This window comes from Mytilus edulis, chromosome 4, assembly GCF_963676685.1.
Source record: "Mytilus edulis chromosome 4, xbMytEdul2.2, whole genome shotgun sequence".
Taxonomy (NCBI): domain Eukaryota; kingdom Metazoa; phylum Mollusca; class Bivalvia; order Mytilida; family Mytilidae; genus Mytilus; species Mytilus edulis.
In genome coordinates this window covers 58,212,282-58,234,248 of record NC_092347.1, presented here as the reverse complement: position 1 = coordinate 58,234,248, position 21,967 = coordinate 58,212,282, and the positions used below count along the sequence as shown (strand labels likewise).

Sequence of the window (21,967 nt, the reverse complement as noted above, 5' to 3'; positions counted from 1 at the left end):
AGCCTGAAGCACCACTACTGAGTGCTTCAAGGAGAAACTCACTAGAGAGATGCTCCTTGACACTTACAAACACCTACATGTATAATATGTATCTTGTTTTTATCTTATACCAAAAATTAAAAATAAAAATTGAAAAATATTACTTACATATACATTTGTATCATAAAAATTGAAAAATGATTAAGAAACCAAAAATATATATTTTTTTAATCATTAACAATATTGTTAAACCAGGCATGCGCCGGAAAGTAATCATCAACCAGTTGATGCTTTTCTGTATATAAAGAAGAAGTGTTCCACAAGAAAGGAGGTATTAACGCAGATAGTATTAAAAAATAGTTTAATTAGTTTTACTGGTTGCTCTCCCCGAACCAATATGACCCTTTAAAAAAATGAACCATGCGGACGATTTTCCGTCAAATAATGAGATGGTCAATCAGTTACCAGCCGTCATTCCAAAGTAAGCTATACATTTTAATCCAAATTTGAGTTGAGATATCAGCAGCTATGTTTAAATACATGCAATAGCATATCATTCGAAGTTTTATGACCTTCAATAGTTCGGTAGACATGTTCAAATTATGTTGATGCACACAAGTTGAACTAAATGTATTGTACATGAATAGTAATTTTTGGGCCCTTTACAGCTTGCGCAATGGTGTTCTGTGTGAGCCTAGGCTCTGTAACTTGACCTACACATGTATATAAAGGTTTACTTTAATAAATTGTGACATGGATGGAGAGTTGTCTCATTGACACTCAAACCACATCTTCCTATATCTTTATACTATCAGTTCAAATAATTATGAAGCAAGGGAGATAAACCAGATGTTTCTGGATTTCATGTTCTAGAGGGTATCATGTCTGTTTTTTCCATAAATACGTTTGCACCGTGCATGTGAGAATCCCATAAATTTCACTGAGACCGTTCACACTTTTTTTTCTATTTTTATTCAAATAAAGATTGTATTCTTAGAAGTTTTTATGTTTGTAGTACATGTTTATGGATATTATTTTCTGTTTTAAAATTCTTAAAGATCTTTGAGGTTTATTAATTGTTCTTCTGTTCATTTAAGTTTACCATATATTAATTCATTTATATCGACCACAAAAATCAACTTCCATTTAAGAATAATTGTGTTTAATTAATTAAAATTACTTAATATATTTCAAATTGTTTTGAGATATTGAATGTGTTTTTGCTCCAACTGATACGATATTACAATAACATAAGGTGGTACCCAACACCTTAACCAAAATTTATTTGGCTCTTGTAATTTTTTAAAATTTTGAAAAAGTATTTACTTTGACCCTTTGACAAAAATATAAAAATTTCAAAAAAATTGAACCAACCGTTTAATCAGATTATTACACTGGTTATAGCAGTTTGACAAAAACTTATTTTGATCATTGAGAAGCTTAATAATCCCTTAACAACACAAAATCATTAAAACGTTCTTCTGATTTTACAGAGTTATCTCCCTGTAGTGTTAGGTACTTCCTTAAGAAGATCACGGAATTAATTGAATTCATTCATAATGATATTATTATTGCAGGCAGACGATTTTTAATGGATAACCAGTTACTGAATATGAATAAATATTTTATGAGATGCGAGGAATATCAAAAAAAATATGATGCAGATTCAAAAAGTAGGTAGAAGTTTATTTTCTTCATATCATAGTCAGTCCATTATGAATTGAAACCTACAAATTTTGTTAAAATTAGACAGGTGTTTGGTTTGATCAGGTAAATGGTTTATATCTGGTATAAAATTTCATAGGGAGTGTACTTTACATAAGTGTCAACCTGACTCAAGATATCAGTGAGAGCCTCTCAATAATTTTCAGAAAGTTTATAAATATTTCTTAAGAACACTTTCCTGGGGCTCTTTTCACAAAAAATCATAAGATATATACTGAAATGTTCAATACTAACGAGTGGTTGTATTGTTACGATTTTTTGTGAAAAGAGTCGCTGGTAAGTAAGTCTAATCTCACACGTTTTCTCTTTTTGTAGAAAAAAGCAAAAAAGTAGAAACATGATGTGGTTTGATTTCCACTGGGTAAATACATTTATTCATCACAGGTCAAGGATGTAAACAACTATATAGGTGGCACTGTTAAGTATTCAACAATAAGCAAAACCCATACCTTATAGCAACCTTCTAAAAAAAATCTGGCCTGTCAAAATATGAAAAAATTGAAAACTGAAAAAAAACAAACCCTGTATATAAAATATTGCTTAAAACAAATGAACACAAAAAAAAAAACTTGATGCCTAATGCATGTAGCAATCAACAACAAAGACTCAGGATAGGTATATTTGTGAGTGTAAACCTTCTCTCCAACTTACCTTGCTGATTTTAAAACACAACATGAAAAAAACAACAGTAAAATTCAGTTGGAAAGGACTTCACTTGTCAGATTTGCACAAAGTAAAACAATAATTCATGACAGTTTTTAAACATCAATAAAATAATGTGCCAAACATAGACATAGACAATGCATCCAGTTTTTATTCCAGAGACTTTTGTGTTGAAGATGTCAAATAAAATGAAAAGTGGAGAAAGAATAAGTCATGATGATCTACAGACAATGATCCATCTAGTTCGGTCACCCAGGGAATTTGATCTTTGTGTGGATATGGCTAGAAGGTAACCTCCAAACAATTCTTATTGGTTATTTATAAATATCGATTGATCTCAATAAATTACATTTGAAGGTTCAATGATTATTAATTGACACTGAAGTCATCTTTTCTGTAGGTTTTAAAATAATTGGATGGATTAAACTAAACCAAAAAGACAAAAGATTCAGGGTTTTTGTACTGCATTTTTTGTCCCCTGCATAACACATTGTGGGGGACATGGAAATACAGGGCATCCGTCCGTCGTTCTGGTCTGGGGCTGGTCTCACAATTCTTGCCAGATTTTTATAAAACTTATACTAAAGGTTGATATCAGCAATAGCTCTTACAAGTTCTATATATATAAATGTTGGCTAATCGACTTTAAAAAAAAGTTGTGCCCCTTGGAAATATTAAATTTAAGCTCTTACGGGTACAATTCTTAACAGAATTTTATAAAACTTATACTTTAGGTCAATATCAGCAATATCTTGGGGAAGTTCTATAATGGTGGACAATCAACATTTTTTAAAAGAGTTGTGCCTCTTGGAAATATTAAATTTTGAAAAATAAGGGACATTGGACCTGTGTTGTTTTATTTTCTTTTCATTATGCTAAAAAAATAAATTTGTGTTAGGTTATTATTTGAGCTCTATCTGAATTTTAATAGTAAATTTTCTAAAGTAATAGGAAGATTTTATTGTAAATTGTATTTTGCAAATCTCTTACCTTCAGGTTATGTCGATTTGAAGTAGAAATATTCAATAACCATAAAGTGTGAAGTGTAACAGCATAACTTAAAATTTTCTTAGAAAAGGATCACAGTTTACTAATTTTCACGGATTTCGTTGGTATAGTATAGGGGAACACACATTTTCTAAAGGAATGTATGCAGACATTGTCAAAACCACAAAATTAAATATCCACGAATATGCATGTTTTCCTCAATCAACGAAAATTGGTACCCACGAAAATAAATGAAACACAGTACTATATAACTTATATATGTAAAATGTTGTACAAATGTAGATCAAATATTTATTCTGCAAACTCTAAGTCAAGATACATTGTAGGTCAATACATTTGCCTTTTTTAATGTATTTAACTCAGTTATCTATAATACTAAAATTACGAGGTCCAATATGTCCGCCGACATCACGTAAAAACGACGAATCACAGAATTCAACTTTATATATAACTAATATAGTACAAAGGTGTAGATTAAATAATACACCACTCCAGGCCCTTTTGTTTTCGACTTAATTAATATTGCCAATAATTAAGAAGTTCCGGGTCGAGTCCGCTACCGATACCAATAGTATATTCACCTGTTACCTATTACCTTATCTGTACGTTCCGCATCTGACAGGCGCACCACCAAACGTTGTATTTAGGACTAATATGCTATATACACGGGTCATAACCTCAGGGTTGACACTACTAAATTGTCAAATTGTTACCTATTGTAGTATTTTAATCAGTAAGACTTTCTTAGATAACAATACGAATACTAAAAATCTGGACTAAAAATAAGGCGTATAGGTACAGTTTTCAATTTGTTAGTGGGCATGACGTAAAACAGCAAGGCAAAGAATTCAACTTTATTTATAACTTATATAGGACAATGCTGTTTATTAAAAAATACTCCATTCCAGGACCTTTTGTTTTCAAAATAATTAATATTACCAATAACTGATAAGTTCCAGTTCAACGGGTTCAAACAGAAAAACTTGAGAGCAGAGAAAAACTGAGTATCTTATAATCGACATGACTTTATCAGATGACAATACTAATACTAAAATAAGGCTTGCGCATAGTTGTATACTTTAATTCAGTCACGGACCTGTGATATCACGGGTGTGTTCTAGTCTTAAATAAATTATCCCATTGAGTGTATGCTATCAGAGTTTTACAAATAGTTTTATTTGTATTTCAGTTATCAAACAGCAAAGGTTAATTCATCTGAAAACAGCAAAGTTTGTTCACCTGTGAATCACCAACTAGCAACAGCTCAATCACCTGTAAATATTCAGACACCAACAGAACACCAGCCAACCATGTTTTTGTCACCTAAAATTCACCAAACTTCAAAGGTTCATGCTCCTGTAAATCATCACCAAACATCCAAGGTTTATACACATGTAAAACACCATACAGCAAATGTTCATGTTCTTGCACACCACCAAAACAACAAAGTTCATTCTCCTGGTAACTTGAACCATGATTGCAAGGTTTCTGCATTTTCAAATCACCAAACTGTCAAAGATAACACCTCCATAACTGAGGAAGCTGGGAATGTTCCTTTGAATCCTACAAAGTACCAGAATAGCAAGATGGACATTGGGTCACAGTTCATGAGGATGTTGCATCATTTTAAGAAAGCATATATCGCTATCATGTTTATGGAAGATAGGGTAGGTTTTTCTTTAATTACTGTTAGCTTAAAAGTCTTTAAGATAAAGTTTGTCAAATGATTAGGCTTCAGCAATAGACCAATTTCAACTTGGTATCGTAAAGCTCCAATTTGTATTCAGTTTATAAAAGTTGTGAAAAGAATTGGCCAAAACAATCAAAGATCTGCCATTAAAACTGTATAGTTCTTGCAATGCAGTAAAGTCTACAATTTATATCATATATAGTATAAGCACCTGTTTCAAGAGTACAGGATAATAATCACCATGAATGTAAAGAATATGTACTATTTATATGTTATTGAATAAAAAGGTTTGTAAATTTTCTAAGGATTGTCAAAGCATACTCAATTAGGTAACACATTGAAAAATTGCCAAGGTTTTTATTTCAGTAATGCTATAATGCAAATGACCACCATTTATAATTATTTTCAGATTTCCAGCTCCAACTTGAGCAAATGCTAAAGAGTTTTGTGTAAATCATTGAAGGTCTTCTTGAATTGGTGTCCTAAATCTGGAAAGAAATCTTAGTTTTTGAAGAATAGGATATAACATTTACTAGTAAACTAAAATTGCCTTAATTATAATTTTTTTTATTGCAAAAACTTAATTATAAGTGATATGAAAACAACAGAATTTGCTTTTGAATTTATCTAGATCTTCTGATGACATGACTGACTTCTTAAGTTTTGTAGGTTTATCAGGTGAAATTACTTCTGTAATCTATAAAGTAGACCTTGGATATTTTAAAATAAGTTTTTAAGTTATCATGGTTATTATTTTGATAAATATTTTCCAAATTTTGAATTTTAAAGATTACTTACTGGTAATCAAAAAACTACCATGGAACCTACCTTGTTTTATGCTGTTCACTAACTGTAAGTTGGCGTCTTACAGTGACTAGTCTAAAAGTAATTGATGCAAAGCCTAAGAGCCGTGTTATTTATGAAATTTGAGAGAGAAAAAAAAGCACCACAAATATTAGGCCAGGTTTTTTTAATTTGTTTGTTTACAGATCCGCCTGACCCTATTTTTCTGATTTGCAGAATAAATATTAAAATTGACATTTCATGCTTTTTTATTTGCACAGACTCTTAACAAATATATTATCCTTGAAAAATAAATAAACTTTTACTTTTTTTATGAAATGAAATGCATTAAACTCTAACAGAATTGATAACTCTTTATATTGTGAAAAAATAAAACTTCAAAGATAATCCATATTCAGTATGTTTATGTATCTTAAAATAGACAAATCAATCATAACTGACCTTGAGATGTCCTTTGCACAAATAATTTTGCAAAACAAAACCTGTGTTTAAAACCCATTACACTATAAGTTTGTTTCGCCTATTTGTCATCATTCCGTAAGATGCATTATCTCATAGAAATGTGGAAAATGGACTTGTCCAAATGTGGAAGACGTCAAGTTAAAATACTAAATATATAAACAAATCATTTGAAATTTTCTTGCTTCATAGATAATAAAAAACAATCCTCCAATTTGATATAAAAAAAGGGGATTGCATGACAATTGATGAACCTGATATCCTTGTTTTTTTTTCAGAGGACGAGTCGATTGACATGAATGTTGAAACTTATTTTCATACCACATGTTTGCATTTTTTATATCAGTTTTCATACTTGCAGATCATTATTCACCAAGTTTCCTGAGATTGATAAAGAGCTACATGGATATTTTTTTTCTTGTTTGTGAAATGACGATTTTATTTCGTCTTTGTCCATGGACACAACCACCCTTTTTGGAAATTACTAGACGATGTCATGCAATGTTTATGACAGCTGAGCAATAATATTTCATTGAACTAACATTTAAGAAATGATTACAAAATAGCATACCAAACATATTGTTAGAGAGGTGAAAAATATTTTTTTGGCATATTTTTCTGTCTTGAAAGATTTTTTTGGGGATTTTTGTCCCGACTGACTGACCCGACTTTTCCATAGAAAAAATGTGTAAACCAACAAATTGAAAAACCCTGGCATAATGGTAAGAAAATTAATGTTGAAATTTATTTTAACAAATAATAAATAATACAAATGTACTGTCTATCATGTCTATATTTTTATTTTCAGTCCACCATGAGGAATTTTCTATATAACAATTCTGTGATTGATGTGTATATGGATTTACTATTCAAGACAGGAGAATATGAGAAAGTTGTGAGAACTTATGAAGAAATAGATTATTTTAATGAACAAAAACTTACAAATCATATGACACTGGTCATGGCAGCTTTATATAATTTAGTAAGTATTTTATTGTTTTTATGCCCCACCTAGGATAGTAAAGGGGCATTATGTTTTCTGGTCTGTGTGTCCGTCTGTTAGTTCGTTCGTTCGTCCGTTCGTCTGTCTGTCCCGCTTCAGGTTAAAGTTTTTGGGCAAGGTAGTTTTTGATGAAGCTGAAGTCCAATCAAATTGAAACTCAGTACACATGTGTCTTATGATATGATCTTTCTAATTTTAGAGCCAAAGACTTTTGACCCCAATTTTAGGGTCTACTAAACATAGAAAATGAAAGTGTGAGTTTCAGGTTAAAGTTTTTGGTCAAGGTATACGTAGTTTTTGATGAAGTCCAATCAACTTGTACACATGTTCCCTATGGTATGATCTTATTAATTTTAATGCCAAATTAGATTTTTACCCAATTTCACGGTCCATTGAACATGGAAAATGATAGTGGGTCATCCGTGTACTTTGGACACATTCTTGTTAACATTTAAGATATAAATGAAGCCTATGAAGCTTTTAACTTGGGCCAGGATTTTTTAATTTGTTGGTTTACGGATCCGCCGACCTGATTTTGCCTATTTCCAGAATAAAAATAAAATTGACTTTTCATGCTTTTTCATTCCCGCCGACCCTAACAAATGCATTATCCCTGAAAAATAAATAAATTAGCCTTTTTTTTATAAAATGAAATGCATTAATCACTAACAGAATTGATAACACTTTCTGTTGTGAAAAAATGAAACTTCCAGTTTACGTTTCTAAAAATAGATAAATCAATTATTAATGACCTTGACATGTCGTTTGGACAAATATTTTTGTGGAACGAAACCCGTGTTTAAAACCAATTACACAATAAGTTCGTTTCTCTTATTTGTCAACAGTCCGTAAGATGCATCTTCTCATAGAAATAGACTTGTCCAAATGTGGACAGGTGGAAGTTCAGGACATCAAGTTAAAGTACTGAATATTAACAGATCATTTAAAATTTTCTTGTTTCATAGATAATAAAAAAAATTCGTCCATTTGGATAAAAACGGGAATGCGTGACAACGGATTAACCCGATTTTCTCGTTTTTTCCAGTGGACGAGTCTATTACGTTTTTGACGTGTGTGTTGAAAATTATTTTCTTACCACGCTTTTACTTTTATTTCTTTATCAGTTTTCGTTCTTGAAGATAATTATTCACCAAGTTTTCTTGAATTGATTAAGAGCTATGTGAATTTGTCTTCCTTTATGAAATTTAATTACGTCTTTGTCCGTGCACCCCCTTTTTTACGGGAAATTATTAGGCAATGTCATGCAATTTTTATTACAACTGAGCAATAATATTTCATTAAACTAAAATTTAAGAAATGATGACAAAATAGGATAACAAACATATTATTAGAAAGGTGAAATATATATTTATTTTGCATATCAGTTTTCTGTCTTGAAAGGTATTTTTTTTATTTTTTTCCCGACCGACCGACCCGACTTTTTCATGGAGAAAATCCGTAAACCAACAAATTAAAAAACCGTGGCCTTGCATACATAAAATTAATTGTCAGGGGCTGGTCCATTTGTTTCAGGTAGTATGGTATGACTGCCAATGAGACAACTCTCCACAAGAGACCAGATGACACACAAATTAACAACTATAGGTCACCATACAATCTTCAACAATGGGCAAAGCCTATACCACATAGTCAGCTATAAAAAGCCCCAAAATGGCAAATGTAAAACAATTCAAACGAGAAAACAAATGGCCTGATTCATGTACAAAAAATGAGTGTGAAACAAATATGTAGTACATCAACAAACAACAACAACTGAATTACAGTCTCCTGACAATGTCTGCATGTTGATTTATGCTTACGAAATGATGTACCAATTTTGCACAATTTGTTTTCCCACTTTGTAGATATTCTAGCAAGTACTTGAGTATCTATAAGTAAAACCAAAAAGTATTTGATAAGTAATTTCTCACCAAGTTAACATCCCTAAAAGAAAGGCCATTCAAGAGAAAAATATCTGTGTTTTTTTGTCTAATTTACTTTGATAGTATTAATATATTTGATATATTTTTAGAATACACAGGAAGCTTTGGAGAAAGCTGTTGAAATCATACGTGACAAATATTTACAAGATATAACCGTGACACCACCAAAGGCACGAGCATTTGCTGCAGCTTTAGCTCTAAGACAGGTATAATAATACAGATCTATTCAGCAGTATGCTGTGTATCACATACTGTTGATTTATTTATTTTCATGGGTATCAATTTTCATGGGCTGCTGAAAATTTGCCTATTTGTTGATATTTCATTTCATGGTTTTGTCTATCCCTGGATACAAAAGCCAAATATGTTATTCGTTGAGCATTTGAATTTGTGGTTTACCTGTACCTACGAAACAGCTAAAATTGGTATCCAACGAATAATGATGAAGCCACAGTATTCAAAAATATTCAACTTGTTACCAAACAACACTAATGTCTAACTCAAGCGCTATGCACATTTCTAAATTGTTCAGTCTGTGGGTTTTTTCTAAATTTGAATTCTTAGATTAGTTATTCCAAAGTTATGTTGAATATACAGAGCAAGAATTATATTATTTAAAAAAGAATCATGTTTTAATTTAGCTTATATATTTCAGCCAATGAGGCTCAAAGAAAAATCAGGTTGAAGAAATAGAAGAATGTACAATATAGAATCATTTTAGACTAATACTATATGACATTTGTTTCAGGATGATCCTAATCTGGCATTAAATATTCTACATCTTGGTTCTGAAAGTCATTCCATAAATAATATAAACTCAGCTATAAGAGTAAGTAAAAGTAATATTTCTTGTTGTCCCTTTTAATGTATAAGTCTCACATTATACTACTAAAAGGTGTTATTTATTGACATACATTGACATAGTAGATATCGGTACTAGATTTCCTTATGTAAGGAATAAACTCTAAAAGTGACAACTGCGTTTGTTAACTAGAATAATCTAAAGTTTGCAATAGGCTTCTTGAGTACCAAGACGACACCCAAAAGACTAACAGATTTATTATTGTAAAGATTTGACCATTAAAACAGAATACAAAATAAATATCACAATTACTTTAAAACTCTTGAAAAGCTAGGGAAATCCCTTTCTCAACAATCTGTATCTACTGGAAATTCGTGCAATCAACTTCTACAGTTTTTGGGGAAGACGGCTTCAAGGGGTCAATCCCCAATGGGGTTGACCAGAGTGACATTCCCTCACATCATTCATTTTGTTTTTATAGTGTGAAAAACCCCCCAACAAATCTTACTGAGAATGATGAGATGGGGAGACACAAATGAATAAATTGACTTTTAACACTTTTTTACACATTTCCCTTCTGTTTCTCGAAATTATCGTATATTGAGCTCTCCTTTACACTATTTACGTTTCTTTTACAATCCGGAAAAATCAGTATGACGAGATATGCTAAATATATCCAACCTACATTATATTTTATAGTGAGGTCATTGTTGGAATGCCACACTACGCATAAGCAGGGATATCCTTCACTGGTTATTTAAATCATTCTCAAAGATTGTGCACTTATTAAAAAATAGCATTTGTTAAATTTAAACATAATGATGTTTGCTGTAGATGATTCAAACATCAACATGCAATACTTTAATTTGTAGGTCAACAACTTTGAAAGTAAACAGGAAGTCGGAGGGTCTATATGAGAACTGGGAGAGAAACGATCTTTTCCATTTTTTTCTGTAAAACTCTGTTTTGAGAATCTTCCTCCAATTCAGGAGGAGCTAATTATCCACTAAAATAAACACTTAAAATGTGACATTTAGTATATGATAAGTAGTCTTCCATTAAAACTAAATTTTGTGTACCTACATAATCATTGTAATAGTTACAAAAAAAATTACAAATGTTGCATTTTGTAGTTTAAACCTATTTATTCATGAAATTTTACAAATATTTCAAAATGTAGGATTTGGAAACAAGCTTCACACAGTTTACATCAATCATATTGTTATTTTCATTAGTACCTGTACCCCTGTGATGAGAGATGTAACTGGGAACTTTATCAATGGAAATTTAAAACTGAATAGATTTTTCAGTCCTAACTTTCTTAAAAGAAAAAAAAGAAAAATCTTAAGAGTAGTCACAAAAAATGGAAAATGGCCCTAGCCTGCAGTTCAGTCGTACACTATTAAGATTTCAAAAATAATTGTAGTTGTTGTTAAATGACAGAATTCTACTAGTTGAATTTTAGATAATTAACTATCAACTTTAATTGAATGTTTAGATTTAGAAGATGCAGATCTCTTCCATTGGTCTAAATTGAATCCTAAACTAAAGAAACAAAATTACATTAAACAACAATTGATTCCAATAGTGTCAACCTTCCACATGTTCTAGCTGTTCTTTTTTTCATTCTTTATATGAAGACTATCAAAAGATACCCCCCCCCCCCCAAAAAAAAAATGAAATAGAAACAAGGGCCGTCTTTCCCCTCAGAGCTATTCAGCTCTTTGATTAACCCAGATCTCTGAAACCTCACAAGATGACTGTACATATTATGAAGTCGTGAACTTTGTTTGAGAAATGTTTTCCCAATTTTTCAGATTTGGGAACCTTGTCATTTTTCCGCAAAATTTAGTCACAAACTTTGACCTAATTTTGTGCATTATACTGAAACTATAATAGATGTAGAAAAACTGTACATGTACTAGCAAAAGTGATTGGCAAAATAATAACAACAAATATGTATATAGCAGACATCATTATTTACTGATTATCAGAGATGTTGTCCCTAAAAGAATTTGTTTACCCATTTTTAGCTCACCTGGCCCGAAGGGCCAAGTGAGCTTTTCCCATCACTTTGCGTCCGGCGTCCGTCGTCGTCGTTGTCGTCCATCGTCTGTCGTCCGTCGTCGTTAACTTTTACAAAAATCTTCTCCTCTGAAACTGCTGGGCCAAATTAAACCAAACTTGGCCACAATCATCATTTGGGTATCTAGTTTAAAAAATGTGTGGCGTGACCCCGCCTACCAACCAAGATGGCCGCCATGGCTAAAAATAGAACATAGGGGTAAAATGCAGTTTTTGGCTTATTACTCAAAAACCAAAGCATTTAGAGCAAATCTGACACGGGGTAAAATTGTTCATCAGGTCAAGATCTATCTGCCCTGAAATTGTCAGATGAATCGGACTTTTCGTTGTTGGGTTGCTGCCCCTGAAATGGTAATTTTAAGGAAATTTTGCTGTTTTTGGTTATTATCTTGAATATTATTATAGATAGAGATAAACTGTAAACAGCAATAATGTTCAGCAAAGTAAGATCTACAAATAAATCAACATGACCAAAATGGTCAGTTGACCACTTTAAGAGTTATTGCCCTTTATAGTCAATTTTTAACCATTTTTGGTAAATCTTAGTAATCTTTTAGAAAAATCTTCTCCTCTGAAACTACTGGGCCAAATTTAACCAAACTTGGCCATAATCATCATTGGAATATCTAGTTTGAAAAATATGTCCAATGCCCTGCCCAACCAACCAAGAAGGCCACAATGGCTAAAAAAGAACATAGGGGTAAAATGCAGTTTTTGGCTAATAACTCAAAAACCAAAGCATTTAGAGCAAATCTGATATGGGGTAAAATTGTTCATCAGGTCAAGATCTATCTGCCCTGAAATTTTCAGATGAATCAGACATTCTGTTGTTGGGTTGCTGCCCCTGAAATGGTAATTTTAAGGAAATTTTGCTGTTTTTGGTTATTATCTTGAATATTATTATAGATAGAGATAAACTGTAAACAGCAATAATGTTCAGCAAAGTAAGATCTACAAATAAGTCAACATGACCAAAATGGTCAGTTGACCAATTTAAGAGTTATTGCCCTTTATAGTCAATTTTTAACCATTTTTAGCTCACTTGGCCCGAAGTGAGCTTTTCCCATCACTTTGCGTCCGGCGTCGTCGTCGTCCGTCGTCGTCGTTAACTTTTACAAAAATCTTCTCCTCTGAAACTACTGGGCTAAATTAAACCAAACTTGGCCACAATCATCATTGGGGCATCTAGTTTTAAAAATGTGTGGCGTGACCCAGCCAACCAACCAAGATGGCCGCCATGGCTAAAAATAGAATATAGGGGTAAAATGCAGTTTTTAACCGGATTTTTGTGACAAAAATGTCGGTTATTGATTTGGGGATGTACGTTGGTCGGGCGGTCGGTCGGTCGGTCGGGCGGGCGGGCGGCAATCAAATGTTGTCCGTGCATTAACTCATGAACCGTTCAACCAAAGCTTTTAAAATTTTAATATGTTGTTACTGACAACTAAATGAAGGTCAAGTTCAATAATGGCGATTTTGACTTTTACCGTTCAGGAGTTATGGTTCTTGAAAGATTGAAAAATGGAGTTTCCAGTCGTTTTCGTGCATTTACGCATGAACTGTTCTACCTGAGCTTCCCAAATTTTAATATGTTGTTACTGATGACAAAATGGAGGTCAAGTTCAATAATGGCGATTTTGACTTTTACCGTTCAGGAGTTATGGTTCTTGAAAGATTGAAAAATGGAGTTTCCAGTCGTGTCCGTGCATTTACGCATGAACTGTTCTACCTAAGCTTCCCAAATTTTAATATGTTGTTACTGATGACAAAATGGAGGTCAAGTTCAATAATGACGATTTTGACTTTAACCGTTCAGGAGTTATGGTTCTTGAAAGATTGAAAAATGGTGTTTCCAGTCGTGTCCATGCATTTACGCATGAACTGTTTTACCAAAGCTTCCCAAATTTTAATATGTTGTTACTGATGACAAAATAGAAGTCAAGTTCAATAATGACGATTTTGACTTTTACCGTTCAGGAGTTATGGTTCTTGAAAGATTGAAAAATGGTGTTTCCAGTCGTGTCCGTGCATTTTCTCATGAACCATTCAACCAAAGCTTGTGAAATTTTTATATGTTGTTACTGATGGCAAATTAGAGGTCAAGTTCAATAATGATGATTTTGACTTTTACCGTTCAGGAGTTGTGGTTCTTGAAAGATTGTGAAATGGCGTTTCCATTCACGTTGTTGCATTTACTCATGAACCATTCAATCTAAGCTTTTCAAATTTTAAGATGTTGATACTGATGACAAAATGGAGGTCAAATTTGATATTGACGATTTTCACTTTCACCATTCATCAGTAATGGTTCTTGTGATATTACCAGGACACAAATAAATATTAATAAATCCGGTTTGCTGTCGTTGTGACAGCCTCTTGTTGGGTTATAACTCAAAAACCAAAGCATTTAGAGCAAATCTGACTGGGGTAAAAATGTTTATCAGGTCAAGATCTATCTGCCCTGAAATTTTCAGATGAATCGGACAACCCGTTGTTGGGTTGCTGCCCCTGAATTGATATTTTAAGGAAATTTTGCTGTTTTTGGTTATTATCTTGAATATTATTATAGATAGAGATAAACTGTTAATAGCAATAATGTTCAGCAAAGTAAGATCTACAAATAAGTCAACGGGACCGAAATGGTCAGTTGACCCCTTTAGGAGTTATTGCCCTTTTTAGTCCATTTTTAACCATTTTTCGTAAATCTTAGTTATCTTTTACAAAAATCTTCTCCTCTGAAACAACTGGGACAAATTAATCCAAACTTGGCCACAATCATCATTGGGGTATCTAGTTTAAAAAATGTGTGGCGTGACCCGTCCAACCAACCAAGATGGCCGCCATGGCTAAAAATAGAACATAGGGGTAAAATGCAGTTTTTGGCTTATAACTCAAAAACAAGAGCATTTAGAGCAAATCTGATATGGGGTAAAATTGTTCATCAGGTCAAGATCTATCTGCCCTGAAATTTTCAGATGAATCAGACATTCTGTTGTTGGGTTGCTGCCCCTGAAATGGTAATTTTAAGGAAATTTTGCTGTTTTTGGTTATTATCTTGAATATTATTATAGATAGAGATAAACTGTAAACAGCAATAATGTTCAGCAAAGTAAGATCTACAAATAAGTCAACATGACCAAAATGGTCAGTTGACCAATTTAAGAGTTATTGCCCTTTATAGTCAATTTTTAACCATTTTTAGCTCACTTGGCCCGAAGGGCCAAGTGAGCTTTTCCCATCACTTTGCGTCCGGCGTCGTCGTCGTCCGTCGTCGTCGTTAACTTTTACAAAAATCTTCTCCTCTGAAACTACTGGGCTAAATTAAACCAAACTTGGCCACAATCATCATTGGGGCATCTAGTTTAAAAAATGTGTGGCGTGACCCAGCCAACCAACCAAGATGGCCACCATGGCTAAAAATAGAATATAGGGGTAAAATGCAGTTTTTGGGTTATAACTCAAAAACCAAAGCATTTAGAGCAAATCTGACTGGGGTAAAAATGTTTATCAGGTCAAGATCTATCTGCCCTTAAATTTTCAGATGAATCGGACAACCCGTTGTTGGGTTGCTGCCCCTGAATTGATATTTTAAGGAAATTTTGCTGTTTTTGGTTATTATCTTGAATATTATTATAGATAGAGATAAACTGTTAACTGCAATAATGTTCAGCAAAGTAAGATCTACAAATAAGTCAACGGGACCGAAATGGTCAGTTGACCCCTTTAGGAGTTATTGCCCTTTTTAGTCCATTTTTAACCATTTTTCGTAAATCTTAGTTATCTTTTACAAAAATCTTCTCCTCTGAAACTACTGGGACAAATTAATCCAAACTTGGCCACAATCATCATTGGGGTATCTAGTTTAAAAAATGTGTGGCGTGACCCGTCCAACCAACCAAGATGGCCGCCATGGCTAAAAATAGAACATAGGGGTAAAATGCAGTTTTTGGCTTATAACTCAAAAACCAGAGCATTTAGAGCAAATCTGATCTGTAGTAAAATTGTTCATCAGGTCAAGATCTATCTGCCCTGAAATTTTCAGATGAATCGAACAACCCGTTGTTGGGTTGCTGCCCCTGAATTGATAATTTTAAGGAAGTTTTGCTGTTTTTGGTTATTATCTTGAATATTATTATAGATAGAGATAAACTGTAAACAGCAATAATGTTCAGCAAAGTAAGATCTACAAATAAGTCAACATGAACAAAATGGTCAGTTGACCACTTTAGGAGTTATTGCCCTTTATAGTCAATTTTTAACAATTTTTCGTAAATCTTAGTAATCTTTAAAAAAATCTTCTCCTCTGAAACTACTGGGCCAAAATTAACCAAACTTGGCCATAATCATCATTGGGGTATCTAGTTAAAAAAATGTGTCCGGTAACTCGACCAACAAACCAAGATGGCCGCCATGGCTAAAAATAGAACATGGGGGTAAAATGCAGTTTTTGGCTTATAACTCAAAAACCAAAGCATTAAGAGCAAATCTGACAGGAAGTAAAATTGTTGATCAGGTCACGATCTATCTGTGTGGAATTTTCAGATGAATTGGATAATCGGTTGTTAGGTTGCTGCCCCTGAATTGGTACTTTTGAGGAAATTTTGCTGTTTTTTTGTTATTATCTTGAATATTATTATAGATAGAGATAAACTGTAAACAGCAATAATGTACAGCAAAGTAAGAACTAAAAATAAGTCAGTATGACCAAAATAGTCAATTGACCCCCTAAGGAGTTATTGCCCTTCATAGTCAATTTTTAACAATTTTCTTAAAATTTGAAGATTTTCAATAACATTTTCCACAGAAAGTACTGTTATAGATAGAGATAATTGTAAGCAGCAAGAATGTTTAGTAAAGTAAGATCTACAAACACATCACCATCACCAAAACACAATTTTGTCATGAATCCATCTGTGTCCATTGTTTAATATTCACATAGACCAAGGTGAGCGACACAGGCTCTTTAGAGCCTCTAGTTATGTCGTTGTTTTTTTGGGTGGATAATTAAGTAGAGAAAAACTGTACATCACAAAAAGCACCAGCAGGATCCAGAATAAGCTAAAATAAATGAAATGGCCAAAATAGTCAGGTGATGGTTATAATTATGAGTTATTGTGCTTGAATGTTGATTTCTTCACATTTTTATGTCCCCACAGCAGTGGAGGGGGCATTAAGGATTACCCTTGTCCCTCTGTATGTATTTCCCGAAATGGTTTTGGTTCTCAAACTTTAGCTTGTCTCAACCAAATGTTGTGAAACTTATACACAAAAATTATTACCGCAAAACTCAGATCAAGTTCGTATTTTGGTTGCATCACTTTCACCTTTTTTGAGTTATGTCCCTTTATAGTGTTATACGCAAGTGAGGGGGATATCTGTGTCCCATGGACACATTCTCTTTTTATTGTATGTGTTGCGGGAAGAATTGGAATTTACATTACTCTGCACAAGTGTAAACAATAGGAAATATATCAATAAATGAGTTCACTTACTCCTGTTGAAATTAAGTGCACAGAAATTATTGAATTGCTTCAAATGATGAAGAATGTACATTTAATGATTATTTTGCTGTTTATTTCAGGTCATGGCACTGGCAAAGTTAGATAAAGTTTATGAAGCATTTCAAATGTTAGATTCATTCCATAATCAGATAGGTCATGAAGGTGAAACCTTTAAAAAGCCAATTAGAATTTACCCAGAATGTGTAAGTTTGTTATCATTATACTGTGGAGTCATTAATATTCCTTAGATATCAATTTTCGTGGGTACAGGGGGACCACAAATTTCAATGTTCAACAAATTACACATTTTATAAAGGTGTTAATGCAGACTTTGCCAAAACCATGAATATAAATATACACAAACATGCAAGTTTTCCTCAATCCACAAAAATTAATACCCACAAAAATAAATAAACACACAGTAAAATTGAGAATGAAAATGGGGAATGTGTCAAAGCCACAACAACCCAACCATAGAGCAGACAACTGCTGAAGGCCACCAATGTGTCTTCAATGTAGTGAGAAACTCCCACACCCAGAGGTGTCCTTCAGCTGGCCCCTAAACAAATATGTATACTAGTTCAGTGATAATGGACGTCATATTAAACTCTGATTATACACAAGAAAATAAAATAAAAAATCATACAAGACTCCTGCCTTGGACATGCGCAAAATTGTGGCGGGGTTAAACATGTGTTTTGAGATCTCAACCCTCCCCCTATACCTCTAGCCAATGTAGAAAAAACAAACTCACAACAATACACATAGTAAAACTCAGTTCAAGAGAAGTCAGAGTCCAATGTCAGAATATGAAACAAAAGAAAATAACAAAATGACAACAATACATAAATAACAAGAGATTACTAGCAGTTACTGACATGCCAGCTTCAGACCTCAATTAAACTGATTGAAAGATTATGTCTTCATCATAGGACACAGTACATGTTCTCAATAGGATTGCTATACTTTGCATCACAAATATCAATTTGAAATCTTGCTTTTGTGAGTGGGGAGGGAGGAGGGGTATTGCAATATCATTGTCCCTTCCTTTGTCTAACAATTATTTTAATCACTCTTTTTTGTCAGGAACTTCTTCACACAATGACATCACATTTGTTCAGCAGATTACAAAATGAGATGAAATGTGTCAATGCTTTTCCAAACTGTCATAGGTGTAATACCACCAAATCATAGTACATCACATCTGGTTTCATACCAAAAAAGGGTTGAAAAAAATATTCCCTTGAATTTGACCATTGAAGGAAGTTAATCCTGCATTTCACTTCAGAAAAAAAATTCTGAGTCATAAACATATATTTATATCTTGGGTGTATCAAAGCACCTATCTTTTTATACACCCGTTTACAGGAAGTATTATGGTATACCGTTCATCTGTCTGTCCGTCTGTCGTCAACATGTCAGACATTAACTCAGAAACTCTTTAACCATTTTGCATAAAACTATGATGAATTGTTAATATCTATTGACGTGAGCTCCCTTTCATTTTTATAAATTTTAGATTTAATGTTTTCATGTTATGTGGTTTTATTCATTAAAAAAAAGGGGGAATTTCCAAATTTCAGACAATAACTCAAGAATGCTATCACCAACTTACAAGAAATTGTGGTGAATTGTTTATATCTATTGACATGAGCTCCCTTTTGATTTTTATAAACTTAAGATTTTACGTTTCTGAGTTACAGGGTTTTATTCATAAAAAAAAGGTGATTTTCATGTTTTTTTACTTAAGCTCAAAAATGCTTTCAGCAATTCTTATGAAACTTAATTTTATAAATTTTGCTTTTTACGTTTCTAAGTTATGGGATTTTATTCATTAAAAAAAGGGAGGATTTTCCAGTTTTCGAACAATAACTCAAAAATGCTGTCAGCAATTCTCATAAAACTTTGGTAAATTGTTTATATCTATTGTCAGATGTAAGCTCCCTTTTGATTTTCATAAATTTCTAATAAGACATTGAGAAGTAATTGAACTTTATTGATCTTTATTCTTTGAAAATGTGATGGACGTATCATGTGCTCATGGCACAGCCGTTTATTTTATTTGGTGTTTGTATAAAATATTTTGGAAACTTGAGGTTACATGGATACTAAAGCATAAAAACCATAAAAATGGGTGAATTTTGATTGGTTAACCTCCTGTGATTGTAATTATCATATATGCAATTAAATTTCATGTTTATATTTGTCTATAGTACTTGACAGGATACAATTTTTACCCATGCAAGGCAAGTGTTTATTCATTTGAAACAGATAAATTCTGCATTTTTTTATGAAAAGTTCATATTTATCAAAGACTTATAGGCGTAAATCAATGGTGGTATTACTCGCACATTAATTTCCTGTTTGCTGATACCTTAATTTTCCATATGTTGAATAAAAAAGTTTATTTTGTCACCTTTTTCTCAGGAACTACTGAATGGGAATGCCTTTATATTTGTTCAGAAGATTGACAAAGTCTGTCAACACATTCAAATTCTTGTTTGATGATAATTTGAACTATGAATATGCTTAGCATGACAACTTGAGCAATTTTTTGTATTGATTAGTTCATTCATGTTAACTTTTATAACCTCCACTTATCAAAAGTATTTAGTTAAGATTTAACACATCATCATCAGTGTCACATCATTTTATGGGCATGGGCTTTGCTCATTGTTAAAGGCCTCATTGTTAGAGGCAGTACAGTGACCTATAGTTGTTAATTTCTGTGTCATTTTGTCTCTTGTATAGAGTTGTCTCTTTGGCAATCATACCATATCTCCATTGATATGCTGAATCTAAACATGTACTTAGATTTTTGATTATGGGCCCAGTTTTCAAGTTGGTTCAAATCAGGATCCAAAATTATTATATTAAGTATTGTGCAATAGCAAGAAATTTTCAATTGCACAGTATTCAGCAATAGCAAGAAATCTTCAATTGCACAGTATTGTGCAATAGCAAGAAATTTTCAATTGCACAGTATTGCGCAATAGCAAGAAATCTTCAATTGCACAGTATTGGACAATAGCAAATATTTTCAATTGCACAGTATTGTGCAATAGCAAATATTTTAAATTGCACAGTTTTGTGCAATAGCAAATATTTTCAATTGCACAGTATAATAGCAAGAAATATCTAATTGCACAATATTGTGCAATAGCAAGAAATTTTCAATTGGAGTTATCTTTCTCTGTCCAGAATAGTAGTTGAATCAACTTAAATTATTGTTTTATACAATATCCAATGTACATTTGTTGTATATTCACTTTTACTAACAACTGCTAAATTAAAACAATCTTTACCATTCAGTGATAACAAGCACTTTATTTTACATTTTAATATTTTATGATGTATTTAAATGAGTAGTTATTGTTGCAAACTCCATTAGAAATTTGATTTGAGATCAGTTTTGGAAAAAGGGAAAGGGGGATTTGAAAAAAGGGGGGGGGGGGGGGGGGGGGGGGTAATTTTTCTCATTTCAGATTTCATAAATAAAAAGAAAATTTCTTCAAACATTTTTTTGAGAGGATTAATATTCAACAGCATAGTGAATTGCTCAAAGGCAAAAAAATATTTTAAGTTTATTAGACCACATTCATTCTGTGTCAGAAACCTATGCTGTGTCAACTATTTAATCACAATCCAAATTTAGAGCTGAAACCAGTTTGAATGTTGTGTCCATACTTGCCCCAACCGTTCAGGGTCAACCTCTGCGGTCGTATAAAGCTGTGCCCTGCGGAGCATCTGGTTTATTACTAGCATATAAAAACATTTATTACAAGATTTTTTGTTAATAAGGTACTGAATTATGTTTTAGTATTACTATATGGTTTTATTTTATTTCAGCTAAATGCATTGAATGACATGGTCAAAAGAAATAGTGATCCAGAAATTCTAGAGAAATTTACAGAAATGAAATATAATTTACGAGAAGCTGGACTAATAAACTGTGTGACATTATTTAAAAAACTTTCACAAACTTTATATAGTAATCCTCCTAATATATGCAAATGTGAATTAAATGGATATTTTACATCTGATAGATGTACCCCGGTGCATAAAATAAAAGTGCTATAAATCATCATGATTTTGATTTTTCTATAAAATAAAAAGGGACAGCAAACCATCATCACAATAACTCACAAAAGGAATGAATTTGTTTCACTGGTGATGCCTGGATTATTGTCCAAAGATCTAAACAAACATAAGTACTACCATGCAATTAGTTTTAGTTCAGTACTGATATTATTTAACTAACAAAATCAGTGTAGATTTTCAGGGGGAAACATGAAATTGCTATTC

General features: G+C 32.6%; 1 protein-coding gene across 1 annotated transcript; it reads left to right on the top strand.

Annotated features, from left to right (window-relative positions):
• The first annotated feature begins 340 nt into the window (after window positions 1-340).
• On the top strand, window positions 341-21,747 carry LOC139520061 (uncharacterized). Its single transcript, XM_071312480.1, has 9 exons — window positions 341-460; window positions 1,557-1,652; window positions 2,527-2,656; window positions 4,565-5,042; window positions 7,137-7,310; window positions 9,364-9,480; window positions 10,023-10,103; window positions 17,743-17,865; window positions 21,512-21,747. Exons 1-9 carry the CDS (start codon window positions 400-402, stop codon window positions 21,740-21,742), a joined length of 1,491 nt encoding a protein of 496 aa, XP_071168581.1. The 5' UTR covers window positions 341-399; the 3' UTR covers window positions 21,743-21,747.
• The last annotated feature ends 220 nt before the right edge of the window (window positions 21,748-21,967 follow it).